We start from the raw sequence: 27,867 nt of genomic DNA on the forward strand, positions 1-27,867 counted from the left end.
TGTATGCCGCGATGTCTGAATTTGGTATACCCGCAAAACTAATACGGCTATGCAAGATGACGTTGCTCAACACCAGCAGCGCCATAAGAATTGGGAAGGACCTCTCCGAGCCGTTTGATACCAAACGAGGTTTTAGACAGGGTGACTCGCTGTCGTGTGATTTCTTTAACCTGATGTTGGAGAGCATCGTACGAGCCGCAGAACTTAATCGCTCAGGCACAATATTTTATAAGAGCGTACAATTGTTGGCGTATGCCGATGATATTGACATCATCGGCCTTAACAACCGCGCTGTTAGTTCTGCCTTCTCCAAACTGGATAAAGAGGCAAAGCGAATGGGTCTGGTGGTGAACGAGGACAAAACGAAGTACCTCCTGTCATCAAGTCGGCGCACTTATGTATCGGCACCCACGTCACTGTTGACAGCTATAATTTCGAGGTTGAGAGAGAGGCCTTATAATGCGAGAGATTGCTTCAAAATTAAACATAAATAAAACTGTGATTTTGCATTACTTCCATTTAAAAGAAAAGTACGGATTTACCAAGAAAAGTGGTAGAAAACCAAAAAAAGAAAACAGGCCAGTTTGACATTTACAGAAAAGTACCAAATTTGATGAAATGAAAAACAATTTAATCTGGACGGGTCAGATGGTTCCCAAATGTACTGCCATGATAAACGAAAGAAAAAGGAGGCGAGAATGGCTCGCAATTTCCAAGGCGGTTTTGTCATGGTTTGGTCAGCCGTTAATGTCTAAGGCAAAACGCCTATAAGTTTCATAAAATGAATAGTGTGAAGTACATAGAACCACTATACGAATTACTTATTACTTTTTTTGATGATTATTTCGATGAAGAGTGGATTTTCTAGCATGACAACGGAGCCGTTCATGCTACCAAAGCAACAAAAGAGTTTTTGGCAGCGAAAAAATATCAATTTTAGAAGGCCTGCTTGCAGCTCTGACCTTAACCCAATGGAAAATGTATGGGCAATACTTTCTCAATCGGTTTTCAAAAATGCTAAAAGCTTTAAAAGTGAAAAAAAGCTGATCAAAATATTAGTTTAGGGAAAAATAAATCCATTATTTTTTCCGTAGATGGCTGTAGTGATCGATATCTTGTAAAGTATAAATCAAACAATTTAAATTCTATGCTCGTTGTCAACTTGACACTTCAGACTAAAAAAATTCATTTGCTGTTTTTTGTTTGTTCCATTCAGTTATGAGTTACAGGGTGTTAATAGTGGGAGTCAACAAAGAGAAATTTCGATACACATGTTAGTAGGCGTAGCATCGCTCAAGAGCTAAAGATCGGTCATAAAACAGTTTTAAACCATTTACGCAAAAATGTTACGCAGAAATAATGAATTCTTTCCTTTTTCCTCGAACTAATACTATAAAAAACCCAATCAAATCGATGCCTCGACGACTTCAACAAGGTGTAATGAAAGAGGGATCAAACAAAAATTACTAAACTCCAAATTATATTGGGGTTAGTTTATTATATTCGATTCTATTTGTTTATTTTAAATATACATTGGGTATTATTTTTCCGTCTAAATATTTTTTCTTAATAATTCATTTAATTTTCGAGAAACGTGCGCTTATTTCAGAATATTTTTAGAACCATTATCATTTAAAGTTTAAATATGAAAAACATAAATTGTTCAACCTAAACTGATAACAAAAATATAAGAAATTCAGTTGGTCTTATGATTTTTGCGTGCGGTGTATTTTGAAGAAAGCCAACTTCATTAGCACAATTAATAAATTAGATAAACGCGAATTAAGCTAAATACATATGTACATATGTATGTACGTTGATACAAGTTTTTAATGAAATCCCTACATAATTTGCATATGTAAAGTTCCTCTTTTTCGCTATAAAATTTTAAATACAAAATGCAGGGAGCAACGACATCTAATCGTCTTTATTAGGCGCAGAGTGCAGAGAGAGGGAGTTCACAGTTAGGTCATATGGGCCATAGCGATGCCAAGTGGGTGAACTTTTTCTTCCCCATGTGAAGCCATTACGTTTTTTTTTTCGTCTAATGAAACGCTGAAAATTCTAAATGTGCGCTAGTGATGCCACTGGCAGAGCTTATGCTCGATGCTTTCCGCCACCTTCTCATTGCTGTAGCTGCGTCAAAAGAGATTGTAATGAGATTATAAAATTAAATCTTTTTTCATTGATCAGTTTCTAAATTAAGACTACAAAATTAAAAATCAATTTACTTTTGCTCGATATGAGCACCTTTTGCCTTGATTATGGCCTTGAGATAGTCCAAAAATGAATCGCAAGCTGCTTGAATGTGACTTGCACACATTTTGGCCCACTCGCGGACAATGGCTTTTTTCAGCGCCTCGAGACTGGTGAATCTTTTTTCCCCGGCCTTACTCTCCAAAATGGTCCAAAGAGAGTAATCCATCGGATTCGTATCTGGTGAATTTGAGAGTCATTGTGTGGACGTTATGAAGTTCGGAACGGTTTTTCTTAGCCATTCTTGGTGCACTCGAGCTTTGTGAGACGGTGCCGAGCCCTATTGAAACGTCCATATGGTCTGCCGCCGAAATGTTTGCCTGCCCACAGCTTCAAAGCAGCCTCCAGAATACTTTCCCGATAATATTTCGCATTTACCTTGAAGCCAGACTCGATGAAAGCGATGGGAGAGCGCCCACCTGCGGCCCAAACTATTCCTTGTGGCGGGTGCTGCCTCCTGTTGGCTAAACGATGACTTAAATTCTTGTATGAACGGTAGGTCAAATAAACCCTATTGTTTTGGGAGTTTACGAATTACTCAACTTAAAATATTTTCTCGTCAGAAAGCACAATGTTCGAAAATTTACCGCTTTCGACCAAGCGAAACAACTCCTTCGCTCTCTCAAGTCTGACTTGTTGCTGCTTTGGTGTGAGATCATACGACTTTTGGATCTTGTAAAGCTTGCCTTTCAGATAATTTTTCAATATGCAGCGGATGTTACCTACGGTCAGTTATTTTCAGTTCTTTCGCCATTTGATTGGCACTTCGTCGGTGATTTCGCTCAAGTCGCTTCTTCACTTTTTGAACCATTTCGCGTGACGTTGCAGTCTTTCGATGACTACCTCCATGACATTTCGCGATGCCACCATTTGCTTTAAGGTGGTCGAGCTCAGGAACAATCGCTGGTTGTGATTTTCCAGCCAAATATAATGCAACCACACTATTACGTTTGAAATCCAATACTGATCCAAATGCTTCCACGCGCTTGTAAGCAATACTCTGGACTATCATTTGGCCAACTAACAGACAGCTGATGCCAGTGCAGACTGCTGCGCGAGCGGTCTGAAATTGGCTACACTTCGAGTGCGGACCATATACTATCCACGCGGCCTAGTTCGCAGCCAGATTCTTTAACGACTTTAACTTGGCTATTAGAGTGTATTTTGATAGGCAGTGAAAGATGGAAAATCTACTTAACCAAAAAGTCGCTTCTCTTATCGCTTTTATATGTTTGTGATTTGATTATTTTACAGAAGTTTTAAAAACAATTTTTGTTTTGGTAACCCAACGTCTAGCAATCATACTAAGATAGGCGATTTCAAACAGTTTGGTCCAATATTAATTTAAATTTATGGAAATTCCGCCATATTTTGAGCTAAACACTTTTCTAACAAAAGAAGCTTAACTGACTTTTTAAAGGTAATAGTCTTCAGACGTCATTGAAGTTTTGTTTATTCCTCAATCATAAACGCTTTAAAATTTGATGGAATTTAATTAAGACTTTATGCACAACGGTGCAACGAAACTAGTTTTCTTAATAGTCAAAATAGTACGCAAACTATGAGTTATTATGTATTTGAAATTCGCTAACCATCAGCTGGCGCAATCACATCGTAATCCTTCTACGCTGTTGGCTTTTTATGAGTTCATGCTAATATTTGTTAAGGATGCCAATATGGGCTGTGTTTGTTGATCCCGGATGTATATTTAATATAAATCCGGGATACAACTTGCTCAAATTAAGTAAAAAAATTTAGCATTTTGTGAAAAACTAAAATCAAATAATGTGGAAAAATTGCTGAAAACTAAGATATTAGATTTAGATTTAGCTCAAAACAAGACAACCAGACAATTCTTAAAGCAGGAACTTACTTCCTGTTATCCTCTTTGCCCAGTAGAGCATAAGGCCATGCATCCAATATCATAGATTAAGGGGTTAGGGGTAGTCAGAGGCCCGAAAAAATGATGATTTTCACGAATTTTTTTTTTGCTACTTAATTAATTTATTTAACAAAAATAAAAACATAGCATAAAAACATCATGTTTTAACTTGACTTCACCAAAATTTCAAAAAAAAAAGATTAATAATTGCAAAAGTTATCGCTGTTTGTGTGAAGCCCGTTTCTCCAGAAGTCCCTTGCGGTGAACATCACAAGTCCTTGCAGATTCATCTAAAACCAATCGGACAAGAAAAATTAGTTTTATTAATAGATAATCTTGTGCCTGATCGAAGCTTTTTTTTTTCAAAATGAACAAAATGGCGGCCTCAGAAAATTTTTTCCAGATTTTAGAAAAAAAAACCAAAAGTTAATTGTTAAAAAAAAATCGAAATTTTTGAAAAAAAAAAAATCCTTCGATCAGGCACAAGTTTTTTATGTTTTTCAAAAGCTGTATAAATTTTATTGAAATCTACGTAGCGGTTTTTAAGTTACAGTGTTCACCAGTTTGAAAAACATAGTTTTGAGAAAAACGCATTTAAAGTTTTGCTATCGGCTCCGGAGCGGCCGAGCGCCCTTTGTTAATTGTTGAATAACTTGAAAAGTATTTGTCGGATTCACTTCAAATTTTTACACAATATTTTTAAAACATTATACTTTAAGAAAATGCAAAAAAAAAAGAGGTTGTCTGTAAAGTCGGTTTACTGACGATAGTTTAACGTGATAACGTCATAAGAAAATACTAATTGAATGGTTGCATTTTTCAAAAGAAAATTTTAATTTTATTTGTTTGATAGATATTATATTTTGTATGGATATAGAGAATGAGTTAACATTAACATAACATAATATACTTTAACATAACATAACATAACATAACATAACATAACATAACATAACATAACATAACATAACATAACATAACAACATAACATCACATAATATAACATAACATAACATAACATAACATAACATAACATAACATAACATAACATAACATAACATAACATAACATAACATAACATAACATAACATAACATAACATAACATAACATAACATAACATAACATAACATAACATAACATAACATAACATAACATAACATAACATAACATAACATAACATAACATAACATAACATAACATAACATAACATAACATAACATAACATAACATAACATAACATAACATAACAGAACATAACATAACATAACATAACATAACATAACATAACATAACATAACATAACATAACATAACATAACATAACATAACATAACATAACATAACATAACATAACATATCATAACATAACATAACATAACATATAACATAACATAACATAACATAACATAACATAACATAACATAACATAACATAACATAACATAACATAACATAACATAACATAACATAACATATCATAACATAACATCCTGTTCAAGCAAGGTAACGACGCATGAGCAAGGTAACGACACATTTTTTCGTGCGTGCAGCCTGTTAAATCGAATTATAAGACGTTATCACGTCAAAAAATCGATTTTTTGAAAATTCTGACTACCCCTAACCCCTTAATACATTTTTTAAATGGTATTCACTTAAGTGCACGAGCTTTGGCCATATGGAAATGTTTTATCTTCTTTATTTAAATTTCTCTTTGCATTAAAAATACTAGTAGACGTCAATAAAATTGGAAACTCCTGGTTCAAATATTAGATTTAAAATGTGCCTGAAAGATTGGAAAATACTTTAAGTTGAGTCTTCTCTCCGTAATTTAAATTTATTACACAAAAAACCTGCCGAATGAAAGTATCACTTTGTAAGTAAGAAGAGCTTTGTCGAAAAACATCAAGACGCACATCACAAATTGGAGAGGGAGCTCCCTTTGGTTTTTCAATTGGCGCGGGTCGATTTTGGCGCCCTGTGGCAGCCATTTTGTTTTGGTGACATCTGTTAAATCTTTTGTTTATTATTCAGTTGCTTATGCCAAATCATCATGGCAAGTTACACGATTGAGCAGCACGTTCAAATGATAAAACTTTATTATCAAAATCAGTGTTCATTAACGCAAACGTTGGGCGCATTGCGCCGGTTTTTCGGTAGACGTGGTGGCCCTTCAAAGTCGACTCTTCAACGTTTGGTGGCCAAATTTGAGACGACCGGGTCAGTAAATAATCAGCCAACACCCGTACGTTCAAAGAACGCAAGATCAGCCGAGAACATTGCCGCGGTCCGAAAAAGTGTACAGCAGAACCCGAGGCAGTCTATAGTCTATTCCTCGCCGTGCACAAGAACTTGGCCTTTCGCAGACTTCAACTTGACGAATTTTGCGTCGGGACTTGGGCCTACACCCGTACAAGATCCAACTGACCCAGGAGCTCAAAGTTGATGACCATAGACAACGCCGTTTGCTCGCTGACTGGGCTTCGAATCGTTTGGAAGAGAACCCAAGTTTTGGGCGAAAAATCATCTTTAGTGACGAGGCGCATTTTTGGATGAATGGCTGTGTTAACAAACAAAATTGCCGTATATGGGACGACACCAATCCACACGAGGTTCACCAGGTGATAATGCATACTCAAAAAGTTACCGTTTGGTGTGGATTTTGGGCCGGCGGCGTCATTGGTCCGTACTTTTTTGAAAACGACGTTGGTGAGGCGGTCACCGTCAACAGCGAGCGCTACACAACGATGATAACCAATTTCTTATGGCCCATATTGAACCATATGGACCTAGACGACATGTGGCCCATATTGAACCATATGGACCCAGACGTGCCACACAGCAGTTGTTGTTTTATTCCATTTCAACATCTACCCACCCTTATTGAAAAACCCTATATATACAGTTGATTATGGGCAATAATTTTTGTGGAAGAAAACGGTTAGTAAAGCAACCGTATTTGATCTAGTAATCCATTTCTGTTACAAATAATGCTCCCGGTGAATAGAAAAAAAGTAGTACTTAGTAAGGAATCAAGCAGGATGAGCCGGATGGATACAGGTACTATTTCCATGACTTAAGAAAGGAGGAAAGGTGCTTGAATCGACACCGATGGTGTTATGGTATGGGGAGCAATATCGTACTATGGCGAGTTCGAATTGAAAATCGTGGACTACAAAATAACGGTGAACAGCTATAAAACTCTGTTGCGATCATCTTTTCCAGCGATTTTTGAAACATTTGGACCTATCAATTGCCTCTTTCAACAGGATAATGGGCCTGTACACACATCAAGTGTGGTCAAAACTTGGATTGCGTCCCAAAACGTTGAAACTTTAGCAATGGTCTCCGTATTCCCCAGATCTGAAATTAATCAGAAAATTATTGAAAATCTATTGGGATGGCTTGCTCGTAAGGTTTATGAGAGTAGACAACAATTTGAAGACAAGGACTGATATGCAAATTCACCAGGCTACCCGGAAAATTTGCACAAATCCATTCATCAACGTATTTACAGAGTAATTTATAAAAGAGGTAGCAGCATAAACAAAAAATTTGTGTATTTTTCTTTTTTTTTTCTTATTGGGTGAGTGCCTCTATTCAAGCGGAGCAATAAATCAAGCACAATATTACATCTGCTGATGTTTTAAATAAATAAAAAAATAAGTGGCGCGTACACTTCTGTTAGGTGTTTGGCCTAGCTCCTCCTTCTATTGGTGGTGCGCGTCTTGATTTTATTCTACAAATGGAGAGAAACTACAGGTTTAAGCCGACTCCAAACGGCAAATGGTTTTTATGAGGAGCCTATTCATGACAGGAATACACGCCGAAGTTTGCCATTGTCTGCCGAGGGACGACCGCTTAGAGTAAAAACTTTTTCTATTATTCGTTGTTCATGCACGGAGTTTCGAACCTACGCACTCCCGAATGGTAGTGACGCACCCATCTCATTTGGCTATGGCGGCCGTCTACGTTTTAGTTTTGAAGCTTTACTGCTGCGAAATACCGTTAGATGGAATTTTTGATGCAATTTCTATGCATGTTTACTTTCGAACAAAGTACAGCCTTCACTGAATTATCAGAGAACCTTGGATTTGTACATGGAAATATCAACTATAATCCTGATTGATTCCTAATTAAATACTACTTTTTTCCATTCACCAGGATCACTATTTGTAACAGAACTCAAAGCCACATGGTCGTGGTCTCTTGCAAAATCGAGGCAACGTTTTTGCGAAATTTATTCAAAGGTGTTTTTTTTTGTGCTGCAGATGTGGCGCTTTTAGAATATCCCTTCGAACAGTGGATTTGCTGTGGGCAGGATTTTATTGCAATCCTAAGGATTTTGCTTATTTCCTTCTGTGTTAAAGCCATCGCATTTCTGCCTTTGTAGTTCTTACTACAGGAGCCACCTTGTTTCACTTAAGGGGGGGGTAAGGGATTAACGCTAAAAAAAAACACTTTTTTCATTAATTTATTGTAGCGAAACGGTTCAAGTCAGTTTATTAAAAGTTGTTGCAAATTATAAAGTAACATTTCAAGAATATTTGATAAAATTTTCATGTAAAAATATTGCAAAATGAGCGAATGAGAGCACATTTACGTAGACGTCTTTTCAAAAATACATTTTGCAGTAGTCAGCATATCTCAGCGTAGAATCATCTGAAATCAAAAAAATCGAATAATTTAGTTAAAGTATGAGTTAAACTTCCCCCCAACGTTTATTTTGACGATTTATTTTCATTTTCAGCCATTTGGTAGTCGTTTGAAGTAAAAAGTGATTTTTGACGAAAAAATGCCGCCATTTTGTAGGTGTAAAACACCCTTAATATAAAAAAAAATGGCGAAAAAAAACGTTGGAGGGAGGTTTTTTATATGTAAAATATGTGTGCAAAATTTCAAAAGGATCGGTTGAGTAGTTTTCAAATGCCAATGACTACGCACTTTAAAAAAAAAGGTTCGAGAAAACCGCGTTTAAAGTTTGTAACGGACTACGCGCGCAACTGCTGCGTCTCGGCAGATGTTTGAGGCGGCTCGGCTTTATGCTCTATAACTTAAAAAGTTTTGCTCGGATTGACTTAAAATTTTAACACGGTATTTTTGAAATGTTTTACTACAATAACATGCAAAAAAAAAAATCGATTTTTATCCCTTACCCCCCGCCCCCCCTTAACGATCCTCATCATTTGGACTTCGACTAATCTTTTTGGCAATTTGGCGATTCGAAAGCCTTTCTGAAGTTAAGATAGCGATTTGTCTTTTTCCCCGATCTGTTAAACCTTTGTGCTTTCCCATTTTATTAGATTTAAGAAATTTTCGACCAAACATAATGGCGGTTTAAAAACGATTCCTTTTCACAGCTTCAATGCGCAAATAATGTAGGCCAGCTGAGTGCCTCTATTCAAGTGATCCAATGAATCAAGCACAATATTACAGCTGTGTAAGTTTTACTGCTGCGAAATACCGTTAGATGGAATGATATTCTGATGCATGTTCATTTTCGAGCAAAGTAAAATCATGGCTTAAATTATCAGAAAACCTTGGATTACTAGATCAAACACGGTTGCTTTTATAACCATTTTATCACATAAAATGTATTGCCTCTAATCGAGTGAAACGGATTGTATATTCTGGAATTCGCAATGTTACATTCTTATAAAGGGTGACTTTTTAAGAGCTATAGGAAATTTTTTCAAAAAACACACGTAAAATTCAGAAAAATGCATGAACTTTTTATTTAAATCGATAGTACAGTCCATATAATTTAATGCTTGAAGATTATTTCATGCAAATGTTGACCGCGACTGCGCTTCAAATGGTCCATCCGCTAAGTCCAATTTTGGCATACTCTTTCCAATGTTTCGGCCGGTATCTCACATATAACTGCTTTAATGTTGTCTTCCAATGCGTTAATTGGAGCAGGTTTGTCTGAATAGACATGAGCTTTAACATAGCCCCACAAAAAATAATCTAAAGGTGTTATATCGCACGATCTGGGTGGCCAATTGACAGGTCTCGAACGTGAAATAAAATGTTTACCGAACTCGCCTCTCAACAAGTCCATTGTTACGCGTGCTGTGTGGCATGTGTCACCGTCTGCTGAAGCTAAAACCACATGTCATGCAAGTCAAGCTCTTGCATTTTGGGCAAAAAAAGTTGGATATCATTTCACGGTAGCGCTCACCATTCACAGTTACGTTACGATACGCCGCATCTTTGAAGAAGTACGGTCCAATGATACCTCCAGCCCATAAACCACACCAAACTGTGACCTTTTCTGGATACATTGGGAGCTCTTGCAATTCTTCTGGCTGATCTTCACTCCAAAATCGACAATTCTGCTTATTTACGTACCCATTGATCCAAAAATGAGCTTCGTCGCTGAACACAATTTTTCGATAAAAAAGTGGACTTTAAACTTTCTTAACAGAACACGCATTTTTATAAAAAAATTCAATGATTTGCAAGCGTTGTTCGTTTGTAAGACGATTCATGGTTAAATTATAGACCAAACTGAAGTTGTTTGACAGTGAAACAAAACACGAAACGTGCGTCAGCTGTTTAAACCAACTGTTTAAAAAGATAATAGCTAAAAAATCACCCTTTACTACTTTTTTGCATGATAAAAAGGTAACATCTGTAAATTTTCTTTCAAAAATGTATTACTCAAAATCTTTGACGTATTTAGATCCCATAAAAAAGGGTCTTGCAGGATTACGGTAATGCAATCGCTAACATTTCAACATACATATATGTAAATTTGTATACTTTTGATAAAACTACATAAGTTAACTTACACTTTTTTTATGTAAGTCACTAAATTGCTTGCTTTGCTCCAAATATTTAATCAATTAATCATTTATACCCCTAGTTTCAGTAACCATCTTAATAAAAGTTGCGTAAAACACTAAATTTTTCTGAGATAGAACAGAATTTATTCAGCTTAAAGCAAAACCTGTTAAAGTCACATAAGTGGTTTTACCGAAACTCCATAGTTACACATATTTTTGTATGTAAATGTGTAAGCTTAAATCCTTGTAAGCTCTCTCTGTCACGCTCTCCCTCTTTGTTTCTGCCTCTTTCTCATTCGCTGTACTTTACGCACTCCATACTTTATTGTCTATCACACAACGAACTAAATGATTTGCACAATTTATTGTTGGTTTTGCTTTTTTGTATTTAATTTCGGGGATTTGGTAGAGAAGAAGTATACATACAGTATGTAAGTAGTAAAGTATTAAAGTATTATAGAAATGAAAGGATGGGGTAGAGGGTGCTTGTAATCTATATATTAGCGCTTTAAGCCATTGCTGCATTCGATTAACTTGAGAAGTCCTTTCGTTCATCATCGGTCATGGACGTGGGGCGACTGCCGGCGCAACGTCGCCGCAACTCAGTGATGCACAACAACGGCCGGATGGGCATGATGGACTGGAACTACAGGCACAACCGGTTTTACGATCGGCACCACTTGCTTGGCAATAACTGGTGTTACAACAGTCTTTACTGGAGCGGGATGATGGATTACGTGACTGCAATAGAAACCGAAATGCTCAAGAATCAGGAGTGCGTAAAATAGCAAACAGACAAGAAAAATAAAAATAAAGCCGCCATACAATTTTGTTCAATGTTCAATAATAGTTTAGTATGTAGACGACAAGAAAGAAGAAGAATAACGATAAAAGCTCAATGCACATACGACTCAATGCGACATTGACTCCTCATGGGTTGATGTATGTAATGTGTAAAATGTAAAAATGTATGCCAGTGTATTTAGTATCAATTTAATTATTTTTTACTTATTTCAATGCCTTTTTGTCTGGCATGCAACCACTATTTGTACTTACGAGTGCACAGAGTGCGCGCCGTGATGCACGATCGGGGACACGGGCACTGCTGGAGCTACCACCACACCAGGCTCGGCGCAAGCGAAAGCGATCACTGAGAGGACAAGCACCTGTAATATGGAACATGGAATGTGGAATGTGGAAAAGTTGAAAAATTTTAAATTTTCTTATCTGCAACAGTCTCCTTTTACACTTACGATTTTGTACATTTTTGAATTTATTAGAAAGGATTTAAAAATAGAAACTATTTGCTGAAAGTATTGAAAGGAGTGTTGTTATTGCAACGGAGGGATTTGTTTGACTGTTGTATTGTACCGAATTCTCAAATGCTTTTATACTAATTTGACGATTTTTCGCGCTGGACTAGAGTTTAAATGCGGCAAACTGGACGGCCGCGGTCAATAGATTAGAACTAGAAAGTTGGTTGTTAGCATAGGAGTAGTAGAAGTGGTAGAAGTGGTGGAGGTGATGGCATATTCACGGCAAAGCATTTAGTTTGCTGTGGGACCCGACGAGATTGACACTATTCAATGAAACTTTTAAAAAGTTGCACTTGGCAACTGAGGCAATACCAAATGTACGGGTATTCGTTCAAACACCGACAGCGATAGCGGCACCGGCGCTAACGGCGCAAGCGGATTGTGCATATGTCGACACACATAAATACATACATACATTGTATGTGAACATGCCTAGTATATGTAGGAATGACTGGCCTGACACTCGCTCGATGCCACTTTTTATCGATGATCGATGCAGCAACTGCTTCAATGCTGTGACTGTGCTGTATTTTCATTCACTGTTATTGATAGCTAATAAGATCAAGTTCAGCATTTTCATAAATCTTGTTGCTTTCCTAGCCCAGTTGCTCTACTAGCAGTTAGTACTCGTAAGGTAGTTCGGCATTTTTTACCATGTGATGTATGATGTGTAGGTATGTTTTGAGTTTAAGTTTTTGCATATACTAGTATGCACATACGTGTATGTATGTATATTTGGTATTGTATATTTATATGCAAGTATATTTTCAAGCAACAGAGTCTCATGGTCAGCAGAGAGAGTAAATTTATAATTCCTACAGTGTCAGCTGATACTTCTGAAATTATAAATTAAATTATTTACATATGTGGGTAAGACTCCGTCAGAAAATATGAGATTTGCAAGTGGTCTTTCGATTTCTTTGAAACTTTGGGAAATATTAGTTCTAGGTAAGATACATTCGAGCCTAAAAGGATTTTGAAAAATTTTCAAAATTGAGTCATCTACGCCATGTTGAAAATCGGGACCGTGTTTTTTTCAAAAATCAATATTTCTTGAACCGTTGGATGGATTTCAATGCAATTTACAGACAATATAGAAACAAATAAGTAGTTTAAATTAGTATTATGTTAAAAAAAAAATTTCGAATTTTTGACCAAAAAAAAGTCAAAAAAATTTTTTGAATCAATTTTTAGTTGATTTGGCCAGTTTTTTAGATTTTCTGTTATACACGTAACGATTCCTTATGATTTAACCTTTATTTTGAAAAAAAAAAATTTATGGTGTCTATAATAGTTCTCGAGATATTGCGATTTTAGTGGAAGCGCGCACCGTGAAGTTCGCGATTACGCAGCGCGGGAGTAGAAAAACTCGCACAGGCCTGCAGCAGTCTGCTCCAGTCACTTCATACAGGAACACATAACGCAGCGCGAACCGTGCGTGCGTACGCGAACCGTGCGTGCGTACGCGAACCGTGCGTGCGCGCTTCCACGAAAATCGCAATATCTCGAGAACTATTATAGACACCATAAAATTTTTTTTTTTAAATAAAGGTTAAATCATAAGGAATCGTTACGTGTATAACAGAAAATCTAAAAAACTGGCCAAATCAACTAAAAATTGATTCAAAAAATTTTTTTGACTTTTTTTTGGTCAAAAATTCGAAATTTTTTTTTTAACATAATACTAATTTAAACTACTTATTTGTTTCTATATTGTCTGTAAATTGCATTGAAATCCATCCAACGGTTCAAGAAATATTGATTTTTGAAAAAAACACGGTCCCGATTTTCAACATGGCGTAGATGACTCAATTTTGAAAATTTTTCAAAATCCTTTTAGGCTCGAATGTATCTTACCTAGAACTAATATTTCCCAAAGTTTCAAAGAAATCGAAAGACCACTTGCAAATCTCATATTTTCTGACGGAGTCTTACCCATGTATGATTTTGTTATACAGGGTGTTTCAAGATATCAGAAAAATTTAAGTTTGTTCTTGTAGCTAAACTTATGTACAAGGTGGCGCCAAGTTAATGAGCCAATTGGAAGGCTTATAATTTTTGCAACTGGCGTCGTACGTCAATCATATTTGACACTTGTGAGTAAACAGCTGCAGAACACAGACACTAAGTCTTGGTAAATGTCAAAATAAAGATTTTCATCACACGAAATATATTTTTTTTTTTTATTTAGTAAAAAAGTTATTCGAAAACTCAATTGTATGATTACTTTTGCGCCACCTTGTATATACTACGTACATACAACAGGTTTTTTTTTTGCATTTTCTTAAAGCATAATATGTTAAAAATATTGTGTGAATATTTAAAGTGAATCCGACAAATACTTTTCGAGTTATTCGACAATTAACAAAGGGGCTCGGGCGATCCGGAGCTCGATGGCAAAACTTTAAATGCGTTTTTCGCAAAAGTATGTTTTTTGAACTGGTGATCAACCGCTTGGTAGATTTCAATAAAATTTATACTGCTATTGAAAAACATAAAAAACTCATGCCTGATCAAAGCATTTTTTTTTCAAAAATTTCAATTTTTTTTTAACAATTAATTGTCGGTTTTTTTCTCGAAAATCTCAAAAATATTTCCTGAGCGCAGATGAGATCGATGATTAGACACAAGGTTATCTATTTACTAATAAAACTAATTTCTCTTGCCGATTGACTTTAGGTGAATCTCCAAGGACTTGTGATGATCTTCGCAAGGGACTCCAAGGGAAACGGGTTCCACACACACAGCGATAACTTTTACAATAATTATTTTTTTTTTTGAAATTTTGCTAAAGTCGTATTAATGCTATGTTTTTATTTTTGTAGCAAAAAAATAAATATTGAAAATCATAAATTTTTCAGACCTTTGACTACCTCTAACCCCTTAAGAAGGTCACCCAATTTTCTCCATTTCAGACTTTTTTCTATAAAATCGCATAAATATTTGTTTTCAGTCTGTACCAGTCATTTTTTCTAAGACAAATATAATTTTTTTTTACTTCATGCACAAAAGTTAATACAATTCGAAAATTTTTCAAGAAAGACTCTTAAGAACCAGGCAAAATTATTATAATATATAAGGCTGTCAGAAAAGTCTTGCGGTATTTCCGCAAGCTTGTTTTGGCAAGCGCGTAGTTCTAGTTGTATTCGTCGCATCGGTTCACGCTAGAGCTTTTTGGAAAACTCTTTTCACGTGCTAACACGTGTTTGATTAATTGTTGTTTGCTTTTAGTCGTTCGTGAGTTAGAGCGTCACAAACATGGAGCAAAATAAAGAGAAAATACGGCATATTTTACAGTACTACTACGATAAAGGCAAAAATGCATCTCATGCTGCCAATAAAATTTGTGCAGTTTATGGACCCGATACAGTTTCCATTTCCACCGCACAACGATGGTTTCAACGATTTGGTTCTGGTGCAGAGGTGATCGAAGATGCGCCACGGTCCGGAAGGCCTGTCGTCGAAAATTGCGATAAAATCGCTGAATTGATCGAAAGAGACCGGCATAGTAGCAGCCGTAGCATCGGCCAAGAGCTGGGCATGAGTCATCAAACCGTTATAAACCAGTTGAAGAAGCTTGGATTCAAAAAGAAGCTCGATGTATGGGTGCCACACGACTTGACGCAAAAAAACATTTTTGCCCGTATGGATGTATGCGAATCGCTTCTGAATCGCAACAAAATCGACCCGTTTTTGAAGCAGATGGTGACTGGCGATGAAAATTGGGTCACTTACGACAACGTGAAGCGCAAACAGTCGTGGTCGAAAAGCAGTGAAGCTGCCCAGACGGATTGGATTGACGGCCAGGAAGGTTCTTCTGTGTGTTTGGTGGGATTGGCAGGGAATCATCCACTATGAGCTGATCCCCTATGGCCAAACGCTCAATTCGGACCTGTACTGCCAACAACTGGACCGCTTGAATGCAGCACTCATGCATAAGAGGCCATCTTTGATCAACAGAGGCCGAATTGTCTTCCATCAGGACAACGCCAGGCCACACACATCTTCGGTGACGCGCCAGAAGCTCCGGGAGCTCGGATGGGAGGTTCTTTTGTATCCACCGTATACTCCGGATCTCGCACCAAGTGATTACCACCTATTTCTGTCCATGGCGAACGAGCTTGGTAGTCGGAAGTTGTCCACAAGAGAGTCCTGTGAAAATTGGCTCTCCGAGTTTTTTGACAATAGGGAAGCGAGCTTCTATAAGAGGGGCATTATGAAGTTGGCATCTCGTTGGGAACTCGTCATCGAACAAAACGGCGCATATTTGACTTAAACCGCATTATTATAACCAATTTTATGAACAATTGAAAATTCAATAAAAATACCGCAAGACTTTTATGACAACCTTATAATAGCCAAACCATAAAAAATGCAGGTGAAAGGGAAAATTGTACATTAAAATTTTGTTGCAAATCTTTCCTGCTTTATTACTGCTATACAGCGCCTGCGCATCGACATTATTAAACCTCTACAATGGTAAACAGGACTGGATTCCTGTGTGCATTTTTATGTCACTCAAAAAATATTCTATTGGATTTAAGTCGGCTCTCGAAATTACCCACTCCAGAACAGTGATCGAATTGCCTTCGAAAAACTTTTTTGCCACACGAGCAGTGTGCTCCGGATCATTGTCTTGTTGAAATTTCTAAATTACCGTTAAATTTTCGTGCGTATAAGGAAGCATTACATTTCGAAGGGTGGCTGATGAATTTTGCTACATTAAGAAACTCAAATAACTTTTTTTTTAGTGTATGGAATTCATTTATTTTTTTTTCAAGTTGAAGGTCATTAAATTTTATTAAATGTAGCTTAACTAGTTTTAAAAATAATTGAATTTAAATGCCCCCATGCTCGTTGACACAAGTGCGGCATCTTAGTAAAAAGTTGTTCATTGCTGCCTTGAGAGTTGCGACAGGAATAGCCGCAATTGTTGCCCGAATGGATTGTTTTAGTTCATCCAAATTTGTTGGCTTTGTTTTATAAACTTCTTGTTTACATAAACCCCACAAGAAAAAGTAAGGTGCAGTAAGGTCAGGCGACCTGGGGGGCCAACGAAATTCGGAGTTTCTTGAAATCAGTTTATTGGGAAATTTTCGTCGCAACTCTGTCATAACAGTCTGGGCTATGTGAGACGTTGCCCCATCTTGTTGAAACCACACAGAGTTGAAAGGAATTCTCTTTCGGCGTAGTTCTGGATAGAAAAATTCTTTCAGCATTTTCAAATAACGGTCTCCAGTAACCGTAACGGTGTGACCATTTTCTTCAAAAAAATAAGGCCCGACAATACAGCGTGAAGAAACCGCACACCACACTGTCACGCGAAGAGAATGCAATTCCGTCTCGTGGAGTATCTGTGGGTTAGAAGTGCTCCATATTCGACAATTTTGTTTGTTCACATTGCCGTTTATATCGAAATGGGCCTCATCAGCCATGAAAAGGCAGTTTAACATGTTTTGGTCTTCTTCCACCATTTGCAGGATCTTCTGGCAAAATTCCAAGCGAATCGGCAAGTCTGCTGCATTCAGTTTGTTAACCATTTGAATTTTGTAGGGAAATAAGTCTAAATCTTTGTGCATTATTGTTTGCAAAGACTGTCGGCTGACACCAAGTTGAGCAGATAAGCTTCTTGTTGAAACCCTTGGATTGCTTTGTATAGCTGCAGCTACAGCAGCGATCGTTTCCTCCGTCCGAACTGGTGGGTTTCGATGATAAGGCCTTCTTGCGACTGTTCCTTGCTCAGCAAAATTATTCACCAGTCTCATTATGATCCATCTGCTCGGGGGATCGCCGCCAAACATCCGCCTGTACTCTCTCTGTACCAAAACTACGGACTCCAGTGCGTGATAGCGGCGGACTATCCAAATTCTTGTTTGCGTGTCCCAGTTATCCATTTTAATAAATTTTAAAGATCAATCTGCAAATTAAAATAAAAATGGAACAGATAACTTAAAAAGAAAAAAAGTTATTCAATTTTTTTTTGGTAGCGGCTTTCATCAGCCACCCTGTATCTGTACTTGCTCGCATCCATATTACCTTCAATACGATGAATTGGCCCGACACTGTTCCGCGAAAAGTTACCCCTCACCATTATTGAGCCTCCCCCGTGCTTATTGATTGGGGAGAAGAACTTGGTGTCGAATGCTGCACATTTTGGCCGCATGTACGCCCTACCATCTAGACCAACTCTATGTGAGAAATAATAAATAAAATATAAGGCCACTGATTTTGAGTTAAGCAAACTCAATTCAGCGCTGTCGTTGTGATGCTGTTACCAATGGCTTCTTTCGTGCCAGTCGACCGCGAAGCCCTGCTTTTGCCAATCGAAGCGCAACTGTTCTTTTCGTTATTGGCTTTTCCAAGTGACCAAAAATTTCTCAATGGGTTCCTGTTTTGGCAATCTAACCATCACCCTATCAATCTGGAATAGCCTTTCGCGCTTTCTTTATTCTGAGAACGTTTTGTGCTATTTGACACTCAGAAACATATTTCAAAGCATTAAAATCCATTGTTTATGAAACTTTTAACTGTGTTGAAATAGCACTCTGGGATAATTCGGTCTTCTGCAACTCTATGACTGCTTTTCGTAGAGCTGGGGTGTAATTTCTCCCTTTTGACATTATTGCTTCAACTAAAGTAAAGATAAATTTTCAAAGTACTAAATTTTCAAAAAATGATTTTGAATACCTCTATATATGTAAGACAAAACCGAACAGAGTTGCAAAACACAACAAAGTTAGCCTTATTTGGGTGCCTGGACATTGTGGTATTGCAGGGAAGGAGTTAGCTGATAAATTGGCAAATGAAAGCTCTGCAAGTATGCCACTAGGTGTCAATTCCCTTTCTAGGTGTCAATTCCGCATCGATTCAACCCTAGATTGAGGACTTCATTAGGTCTACCCACAGAGGTCGTTGGTCGGAGTTGAACTCGTGCAGAGTAGCCAAATGCTTTATTATGGTGGTTGTAATCACAGGGCCCAACGTCTGTGGTCAGCATATGGCAACCATGGGGGTCGTGGACAGCCCGATATCCATATCCCGTCTTGAGAATGACGACACTGCAGAGCATTTTCTCTGTAGCTGTCCTGCATTTTCCAGAATCAGACTTAGGATATTGGGTTGCGATACACTGAGTATGGACAAAGTTCATACTCTTCCTCTACCGGATCTCTAAAAATTCATCAATGAATCCAAGAGATTTGTGGAAGAGTGACCTCAAACTAATTTATCCGTTTTTACCATCCACCGTTTATCTTTCCTATCTCTATTCCTTCTACTGATATCTGTCCGGGTGTAGTACAATGGTCTACTTACTGAGTGCTTGGACTTGTCCAGCCCTCCACAAATCTAATCTGATCTATTCATTCTATGATATTATTATGAATATCAAACGAAAGAGAATTTATCCAGCTTTTAAAAAAAATTGTTTACTTTTCACCAGAACAAATAAAGCAAATAATGTCCTTTGAAAACTGTGTCCTTAAATATTCTCCAAATTTCCTAATGAGTTATATTATTTTGAAAAAAAAAAATGGAAAGTTGAGGTATGCAATACTGCAAGAACTTCAGTTCTTTTTACTATTTTATAAAAACGTCAAAAAAAAGTTGAACTTTCCTCCTGCGAAATAAATGATCACAACGGGTACCTCTGTTTACGTTTTTCCCTTTGATACCTGAAAGTTGTGAATCTGTAACATTACTATACAAAATCTAGGGTTTCACGTGCATATGAAATTTTCTTAGGTAACAAAAAAACTTGATTTTTATCGCACGGTCGGTAATCGGGCGGTTGTTGCTTTGGGCCATGAATAAAAAGTTCCTTCCTTACATTGCGCCAGTTATTTAAAATCTTAAAGGAGGCCCCTTAAATTTAATTTCCACTCATCCATACATTGTGGAAGCTGGCACAAAATCAATCATCCAATTTTGTTTTTCAACAACTTTTTTACTAAATATATTAAAAAAAAATGTTTAATGGAAACAAACGTATGTTGGTATACTGAATCTGTCTTGTTTATAAGTTCAAATACGATTGACGTAAAACGCGATTTGCAAAAATTATAAATCTTCCTATGGGGTGATTAATTTTGCGCCACCTTGCACATGTCTTTATAAAGATCGTAAATTAAATCCCATTTTCTTCTATTCCCGTCATTGTACTCGGAATTTTTCGTGTAAAATTATACTTGAGATATTATCAAAATCATTTTTTGTTAGTTTAAAACAGGTGTCAGTCGTTTATAGGCCATCCCTAGATGAAAAAATGTGTGTGTTAAAGCTTTCTAAGTATTGGCTTGGTATATTCTGAATATTTTGCTATACCGAATTCAGCTAAGCAAACAATCAGTTTATCCGAATTTTGGAGTTTCTCACGAAAATCATTTTCAAAAGCCTTACAAATATGAACGACAGTAGGAACCTTAAAAACATAAACGACGAAAACTCAAACGTTCCTACATACGGGTGCAAAGGGGCCATCTGTATTTTAAGATTTACCTCGTTCCGACCTTCTGCCCTGTGTGAAGGCAGAAAACATCGAAAAATTCCAAAAAAAAGAAAAAAATATATCGCCAAGATTGTCGAATGCGCGTTAGCGACATGTCGGGCGATATTGGTTTCTTGCTGCTCAGTGTAGAGCTTCATGGACGATGTTTGCGAATGAAATAAACCGATTCGCGGTTTGAGTCGAGAGTACTAATATTTTTGCACTACTGTCCCAATAGAAGCAATTTTCTTTGTGAAATCCATAAAACCCAAACAAAAGTCGATAAATGATTACGGTTTTGACACTTTTCTTTTATTGAAATAGTGTGGTAGGGCGGACGAAAGTATTTGGGAGAAAATGTGCGCCAGAAGAGGACGGCATTGTGATTTCTTCATCGCACTCCGACTCACCCATATCATCTTACAAGTGACTATTTGAAGAAAACCCACTTTAATACCTTTCCATAAGTTTCATATTCACCAGTATGCATCCTTTACCGATTCCCACAATTCAACACTTATCACAACGCGGAAAGCGTAGGTGAATTCTTAAAAGAAATTGAAAGCGCTGAGGTAATTTGCAAGTCGATCTGTTGGGTACGAAGAAGATTACTTTAAAGGGAATCAATTAATAATCGACGAAAATTCATTTATTGAAATTTAGGGCGCCTTTTAGACACAATGTATAAATACCATTTGCAAACTGTGGGCACGGCATGAGGAAGCGTTTGGCGAAAGTCTCAGCATGTGCTAAAATATGAAATACAATTGGGAAATATGCAAATTTCTTGTTTGAGCAAACAGCGCAGCCACTACGAGCGAAGAGTGCAAAGTGCAAAGTGGTTAGTCATAAAAAATATTCTACTAAACTTCAATGATAGCCTCTTAAATGCATTTTTTATAGATACCTCATTGTCTGTACATAATTTTCGCATATTTTCAGATTCATAGCGATTTGGTGGCCACTTAAACAGATGACAAAAAGTCGCGCACGTTTTATGATTTTATGCATTTGGCTGATTGCCTTGGGCTCAACAATACCGTGGGTGCTTTTCTTCGAACTCGTGCCGGCTGCTGAGTCCTTCCCAGCGGCACCAAATCTTTATCTATGCCAAGAGGTGTGGCCACCTGGCACGAATGGCAATTTATATTTTCTTCTAGCCCATCTAGTGGCTTGCTATCTACTGCCCATGTCATTGATTACGCTGTGTTACGTGTTGATCTGGATTAAAGTGTCAACACGCTCAATCCCCGGCGATTCGAAGGATGCACAAATGGATCGTATGCAACAGAAGTCGAAGGTGAAGGTTATCAAAATGTTGGTAGCAGTTGTTATACTATTTATATTGTCATGGCTGCCGCTTTATGTGATCTTTGCAAGAATTAAATTCGGTTTGTACATACAAATGTAAACAGTTATATGTATAGAAAATTAACTTTTGATATTTTTTAGGTGGAGAAATTTCGGTGGAAGAAAGCGAGATACTGAATAAAGTAACTCCCTTCGCTCAGTGGCTGGGTTCATCCAATTCTTGCATCAACCCAATTTTATACGCCTTTTTCAACAAGAAGTACCGACGCGGTTTTGCCGCTATTATGCAATCCAGGTCATGCTGTGGTCGCTTAAGGTTATTTATGATGCACATTTATGGAATTTAAATAAATAAATAAATAAATAAAAAAATTCCAAATACATTTTACAGATATTATGACAATGTAGCGATTGCCTCTTCTACAACCAGCACCCGTAAGTCCTCGCATTATCACCACAACAGCTCACGCAAGAGCCCTAGCAGCCCCGGTTTGCGTAAAACTAATGCTGTTTCATATATTTATGAGCACCAGTCCCTTCGACGTCATCATCAAAATTCTATGTTGAAACAGGATAGTAATTTATCACAGCAGATGCTCTTGAAGCAGGACTCTCATGGCTCTCGACAATTTTTGATCAAGCAAGAGAGCGCCTCAAGTGATGGATCGCGTCGAATGCTTTGTCAACAGGATAGCAACGGCTCGAAAGTTTCGCTAACCAAACAGGATTCGATTGTATCGTACATGGATGCAAGGCGTAACGGGCAGTTGGATAAATCTCAGGACGCGTACTCCACACAGGATACAATCTCTATTGATTCGCGACGAGGCACAAGTTTTAAACTGGACACACCACACAACTACGGTTCGCCCAGTACAAGTGCCGCCATGTTGGAATATAAACGACAAAAGTTTGTTAAACAAGATTCGGTGATTTCTTTTGTTGATCAAAGACCTGGTAAGTAACCACGAATTGTAGAATATAATTTTCCTCTTCTGCATTGTACTTATCAGGCATCAGTTCGAGGTGATCTCACTTTGGGTCAAGATTGGTTTTGATGCATTCGATTGCCTCCATTCACTTTCCGACAGTCCGATCCTTTCGACTTTCCTAAATTACAATAAAAATGAATGGTATGCCATTCTGAGTCTTCAAGTCGATTCTCTTCGACCCCTCCCAAACCACTGGACTTAAAAATAAATATTGACTAATGAATAGAATATGAAATTTGTTGTCTTTTAAGGTTAAGTTAGGTTGACCTGGCTGGCTGAAAGCCCTCACATAGACCTATTGATCCTTAGTGTTACCAGTTGGATCTAGAGCTTTACGTTTCTTTGTAGTAGACATCTTGTAATACGTCTGCGTCTTTTGCGAATCTAAGTAAACTCTGGAGCTCTATCCCCGAGAGGCATTCTGACTTCTCATATGTAAAGCTCCTAAGCATTTTAATCTGGTTGTAGCTAACGCAGGGCAAGAACATAATATAGAAGGTGTTCAAGAGCTTCCCTCTCTTCTAGTTCATTGCAAAATCTGCAGCTATAATTGTTTGCAATTCCTATCTTGTATGCGTGTGCCGCTAACAGATTGTGCCCTGTCAGTATACCCACGATAGTTCTGCTTTCCTTTCTAGACAGAGTTAGTACGAATCGGACGTATTTATCTGCATTCTGTGTACATATGATTTTCGCGGTTTTGCAAGTGGCTAGATTATTCCACCGCCTATCTATCCGTATTTTCATGTCCGGAGCGATGTCAGTTTATACCGTATTTAAAGGTTTCAGTATGTCGTTTTCTTGATCGAATTGTCTGTAAACAGCGCTTTTGGCAATCTCATCTACAATTTCATATGAGTTTATTGATTTTATCGCCGCTTGGCTGTCAACGTATATATTTATTTTGGCGTTGCTTGATGTCTTTGCGAATGCTATTTCCGCAGCCTTACCTACAGCAAAGGCTTCTGCTTGAGAGATACTGCTGTGGTTAGGAAGCTTAAATGGCTGCCTGATGCCTAGCTCTGCGCAATATATCCCTGCCCCTACTCCGTCTTTTAAGGTTAGTACTAAGTGAAAAAGTGGTGAATGCAATTAAACTAGTGTCATCTATGTGTTTGGTCCGGGACTATTCAGTCCATGTGTTACTACTGTAGTTGGTTGGTAAAACACTTTCTTAGTGGCCGAGTACTATGTAGATTTAAGCGGAATTATCATTCGGTAGGCTCCATTTGTGGAACAACACGAAGACGCACGCCACAAATAGGAGGAGGAGCTCGGCCGGTAGGGCCTGTTCTCGAAACCCACTTTAATGTCATGAAACACCAAATGATAGAAAAAGTTTTTATCGACAGCAGACGCCCCTCGGCAAGCAATGGCAAACCTGCGAGTATATTTATGCAATCAAAAAGCTTCGCATGAAAAGCCTTTCGGTGGTGCTATAAAACTGTACCTTTTCATTTGTGAAACAACATCAAGACGCACACACGATTCGTCCTAGGTTCAAGGTTTGCCATAGATATAAAGCATAAACCAAACCTTTGGTAGGTAATTTTAAAAAAGACTATTCTGTTAAATGCGTTTCATCACGTACTGCGCACCCTTGGCTTAGAGGCGTTACTACGAGTTTTTCCTAGATGTTTTCCTACAGGAAATGAATCTAACCAAAACGAAAAGAACAAGGGTCTCGAAGCGAGTCTTAAAATACATTTAAATAATTCAAAGGTCGTAAAGTAATTAAATTCTTAGGATCATGCAAAAGCTCCAAATGAAGTCCATTACATATTATTTTTAGCTTCAGACAAATTCGATTCGTCATTAAAACATCCCGATTTTTTGGTAAGTCCAATCAGCTCTCCAGCAAGACTCTGTCAAATAATTGATTTCTCAGAAATCGGATATGTATTCGTTAAAGAGCGGGGCAACGGTACAGGAAGCGTTGAATGGATTTTAACTTTAACTCGCCTCTACAGCTCCTACAGAAGTCGTTATGCGAAGCTCTGACAATGTTAACAATATATCCAATAGTCCTGTTAGTAGTTAGTATTTTATAACCTGACAGACAGTGGCATTAATCGGGTTTACCGGAGCCTTTAATTCTGATGATAAACTTGTTGCGTGACGGACGGTTGTTACTCCAATTAGTGAACAGTTGATTTGCCTATGGGATAGTTTTGTCATTAAAAGAGGGAACGCTGGCAACAAATACGGGTATAGCTGCTCTGATACTAAGAAACAATTATTTATTCAAAAAAATCTTAAATTGTAATTTCTCAAACTGCTCTGAAATATCAAAGCAATTAATGTAATTTTGAATGTGTTAGCGCAAACTAGCATTGCATACAGTCTTTCTTGCTCTTCTCTTAAAGAGATTTATTCTTTTTCTTTCACAATAGATATTAACTGTCGTTTTTCGGCAATGTGGTCATTGAAAATTCCCTTAATCCGCTTAAATTATGAGAATTAAGTATAGTTTTCAATCCTCATTAGTTGCACTTAATTCCTGACATAATTCCGAATTAAGTCGTTAATCCCGCGATTAACGCCACCATCTGTTTAGGCTTTAACATATTCATTTTAGAGAGCCCGGATACGTTTTCAGTCCTGTGAATTTTCAGCGCTTAAACATATATAAGATTCCCAGTCTCTTCTGTCGGGGTAGTGAATGTCGAATTCGTAACAGAATAACTCTTGAACAACTACCCAATAAAATAAAAATAAAATTGCTTTCAAATAAAAAAAATAAGAAATGGTAAAATGGAATGCATGTAGAAAAATTGTGAATGAGGAGCACAAAGGAGTTCCATGCAACTCATTGTATTAAAATATTCCCATTGAAAAAAAATAAACCTGTCAATAAGCTATTTTCTGTTTACCAACAAAGCAGAGGGCGCTGTTACAGTAGGGAATGTTAATCGGTGCAGAAACCAAAGTATGTTAAAATTCTCTGCAGAAACTGGCTGTTAACATTTCTCCACCACGTATGTCTGTACACATAACAGACAAATCTGTGATAATTATATATTAATATGGAGAGCAAAACTTTGTCGTACCGTTTTTTAGTATTTATAGTCAGAGAAAAAAGTTGAAGCATACACCAATGGATAGCATATGTGTATATACATATGTTTGTGCATATGTTTGCACAATGTATTAAAATAAATACATAAGTGAATAGGTGCAGGTAAATTAATCACACTATTTTACCTGTATTATGATATATCATGCTATAATATGTATCATGATATAAAAGTTAATGAAACAACTGGAAACTTATATATTGTGAATCAATACTATTATAAATTTGGTCATGGATTAATTAATGATTGTTTTTTATTATGCTTTTTCAAACAAAATTAATTTTTTTTCTCAGTAATACAAGAAATTAAATTTTTCCAATTCATGAATAAAAAAAAATTATGATATTTGAAATACACAAATATAGGATCACTTAATACAGGTAAAATGGGATATTTTTCACATTTAATTTTACTACATCTATTCACATATATCATGTAAAAAGTTTCAACATAAGCTATCCATTTATATATGTATGTTTCAATTTTTTTCTATGACTATAAATACTAAAAAAAGGGTATGACTAGAATTTGCTCTCCGTATTTATATAACGTCGAAATTTCGACGTAAGGGCGATCCTAGTAAATATAAATATGTATGTTGTAGAATTCAGGTTATTGCATCATATTCTGGGAATTGTGTGATACTTAAATTAAAAATTTAATGAAACTAAGTAAATAAATAATAACCGGCAGCCGAGGAAGTAAAAATGTGTTTAAAGAGCAAATAAATTTTAATAGACAACTGTTAATTTCGCTCATTAAGTATGACTCTTTTTCTTGCAGAACCCAAACGTCATCAGTTGGTAAAGCAGGATTCTGTTATATCTTTCGCCGATCAACGCAGAGGTATGCTCAACAAGCAAGACTCCATAATTGCATGCCATAATCGCACAGGCGACGGTACCGGCCATCATGTCTCAATACTAAAGAAAACTGAAAGTTCGCTTGGCAATGCACTTACATCGCCCAGACGTAATATAGAAATATTTGAGTAATAATTGAATTTAGAAGCATAATACCAATTAACAATAATTAACAAACAACAACAACAAATTTTAAATACCAACATACTTATAGTAAATGAAAAGAGAAAATACGAAATAATCAATCAAACAAAAGTAGCCATTTCATAAATGATTATTCATACAAATTTCTATACATTATATCTACAAAAAAAAAGAAAACAGATTTATACTAATTACACTTGACAATGGTGCTCATACCTACATACTTGCGTATGCATATGCATATGTATATGTAAGTATGTAGATGTGCACACAGGCGTAACGAAACCACGCTATTGATTGTGGTATCTAACATATCTTATAGGTAGTTTGACAGATCGAAGAGCAAAAGTGAAGCAGCTAATGCCAGTAATCAGGACGCACATTTGATATACGTACTTATGTAAGGGCGTATGTTGTTAGTAAGGATAAGGGATAGTAACTGCACATAGCATGCCTATTGTACGCAAATACACATATGTACATACATATGTATGTATGTAGTGTATGTACACAGGTTTGTAAATGTGTATGTACGTAAGTCTAGCTTAGTTATGGGTGCGTATAAACTTAAGTACTGTTTTTAATTCTCGGGGCGGGCATCACACCAAACACGGTAAGTAATGATGGGTGATATGAATTTTGTACGAGTTTCATATGATAGTTTCGGATATATGTACATACATATGTATAACTATGCAAATTTAATGTTTTAATGATTGTTATGATATTTGCTATACTGTAGATGCAGACTTAC

At 36.9% G+C, this 27,867-nt stretch overlaps 2 protein-coding genes across 2 annotated transcripts in view; one reads left to right on the forward strand and one right to left on the reverse strand.

The window, feature by feature from the left end:
- Window positions 1–27,137, forward strand: part of LOC129236407 (neuropeptide SIFamide receptor) — a 97,918-nt gene extending 70,781 nt beyond the window's left edge. The window contains exons 4-7 of the mRNA XM_054870783.1: window positions 21,669–22,117; window positions 22,179–22,353; window positions 22,429–22,994; window positions 26,890–27,137. Coding sequence (XP_054726758.1) covers window positions 21,669–22,117; window positions 22,179–22,353; window positions 22,429–22,994; window positions 26,890–27,101 — 1,402 coding nt within the window. The 3' untranslated portion in view covers window positions 27,102–27,137. The remainder of the gene's footprint in view (window positions 1–21,668; window positions 22,118–22,178; window positions 22,354–22,428; window positions 22,995–26,889) is intronic.
- Window positions 11,335–12,277, reverse strand: LOC129236408 (uncharacterized). Its single transcript, XM_054870784.1, has 3 exons — window positions 12,179–12,277; window positions 11,982–12,091; window positions 11,335–11,666 (listed from the first exon to the last, which is right to left on the reverse strand). The coding sequence occupies exons 1-3, from the start codon at window positions 12,188–12,190 to the stop codon at window positions 11,528–11,530; spliced, it is 261 nt and encodes an 86-aa protein (XP_054726759.1). The 5' UTR covers window positions 12,191–12,277; the 3' UTR covers window positions 11,335–11,527.
- Window positions 27,138–27,867: the final 730 nt, after the last annotated feature.

The sequence above is a fragment of the Anastrepha obliqua genome, chromosome 1 (genome assembly GCF_027943255.1).
Source record: "Anastrepha obliqua isolate idAnaObli1 chromosome 1, idAnaObli1_1.0, whole genome shotgun sequence".
In the NCBI taxonomy this organism is placed as follows: domain Eukaryota; kingdom Metazoa; phylum Arthropoda; class Insecta; order Diptera; family Tephritidae; genus Anastrepha; species Anastrepha obliqua.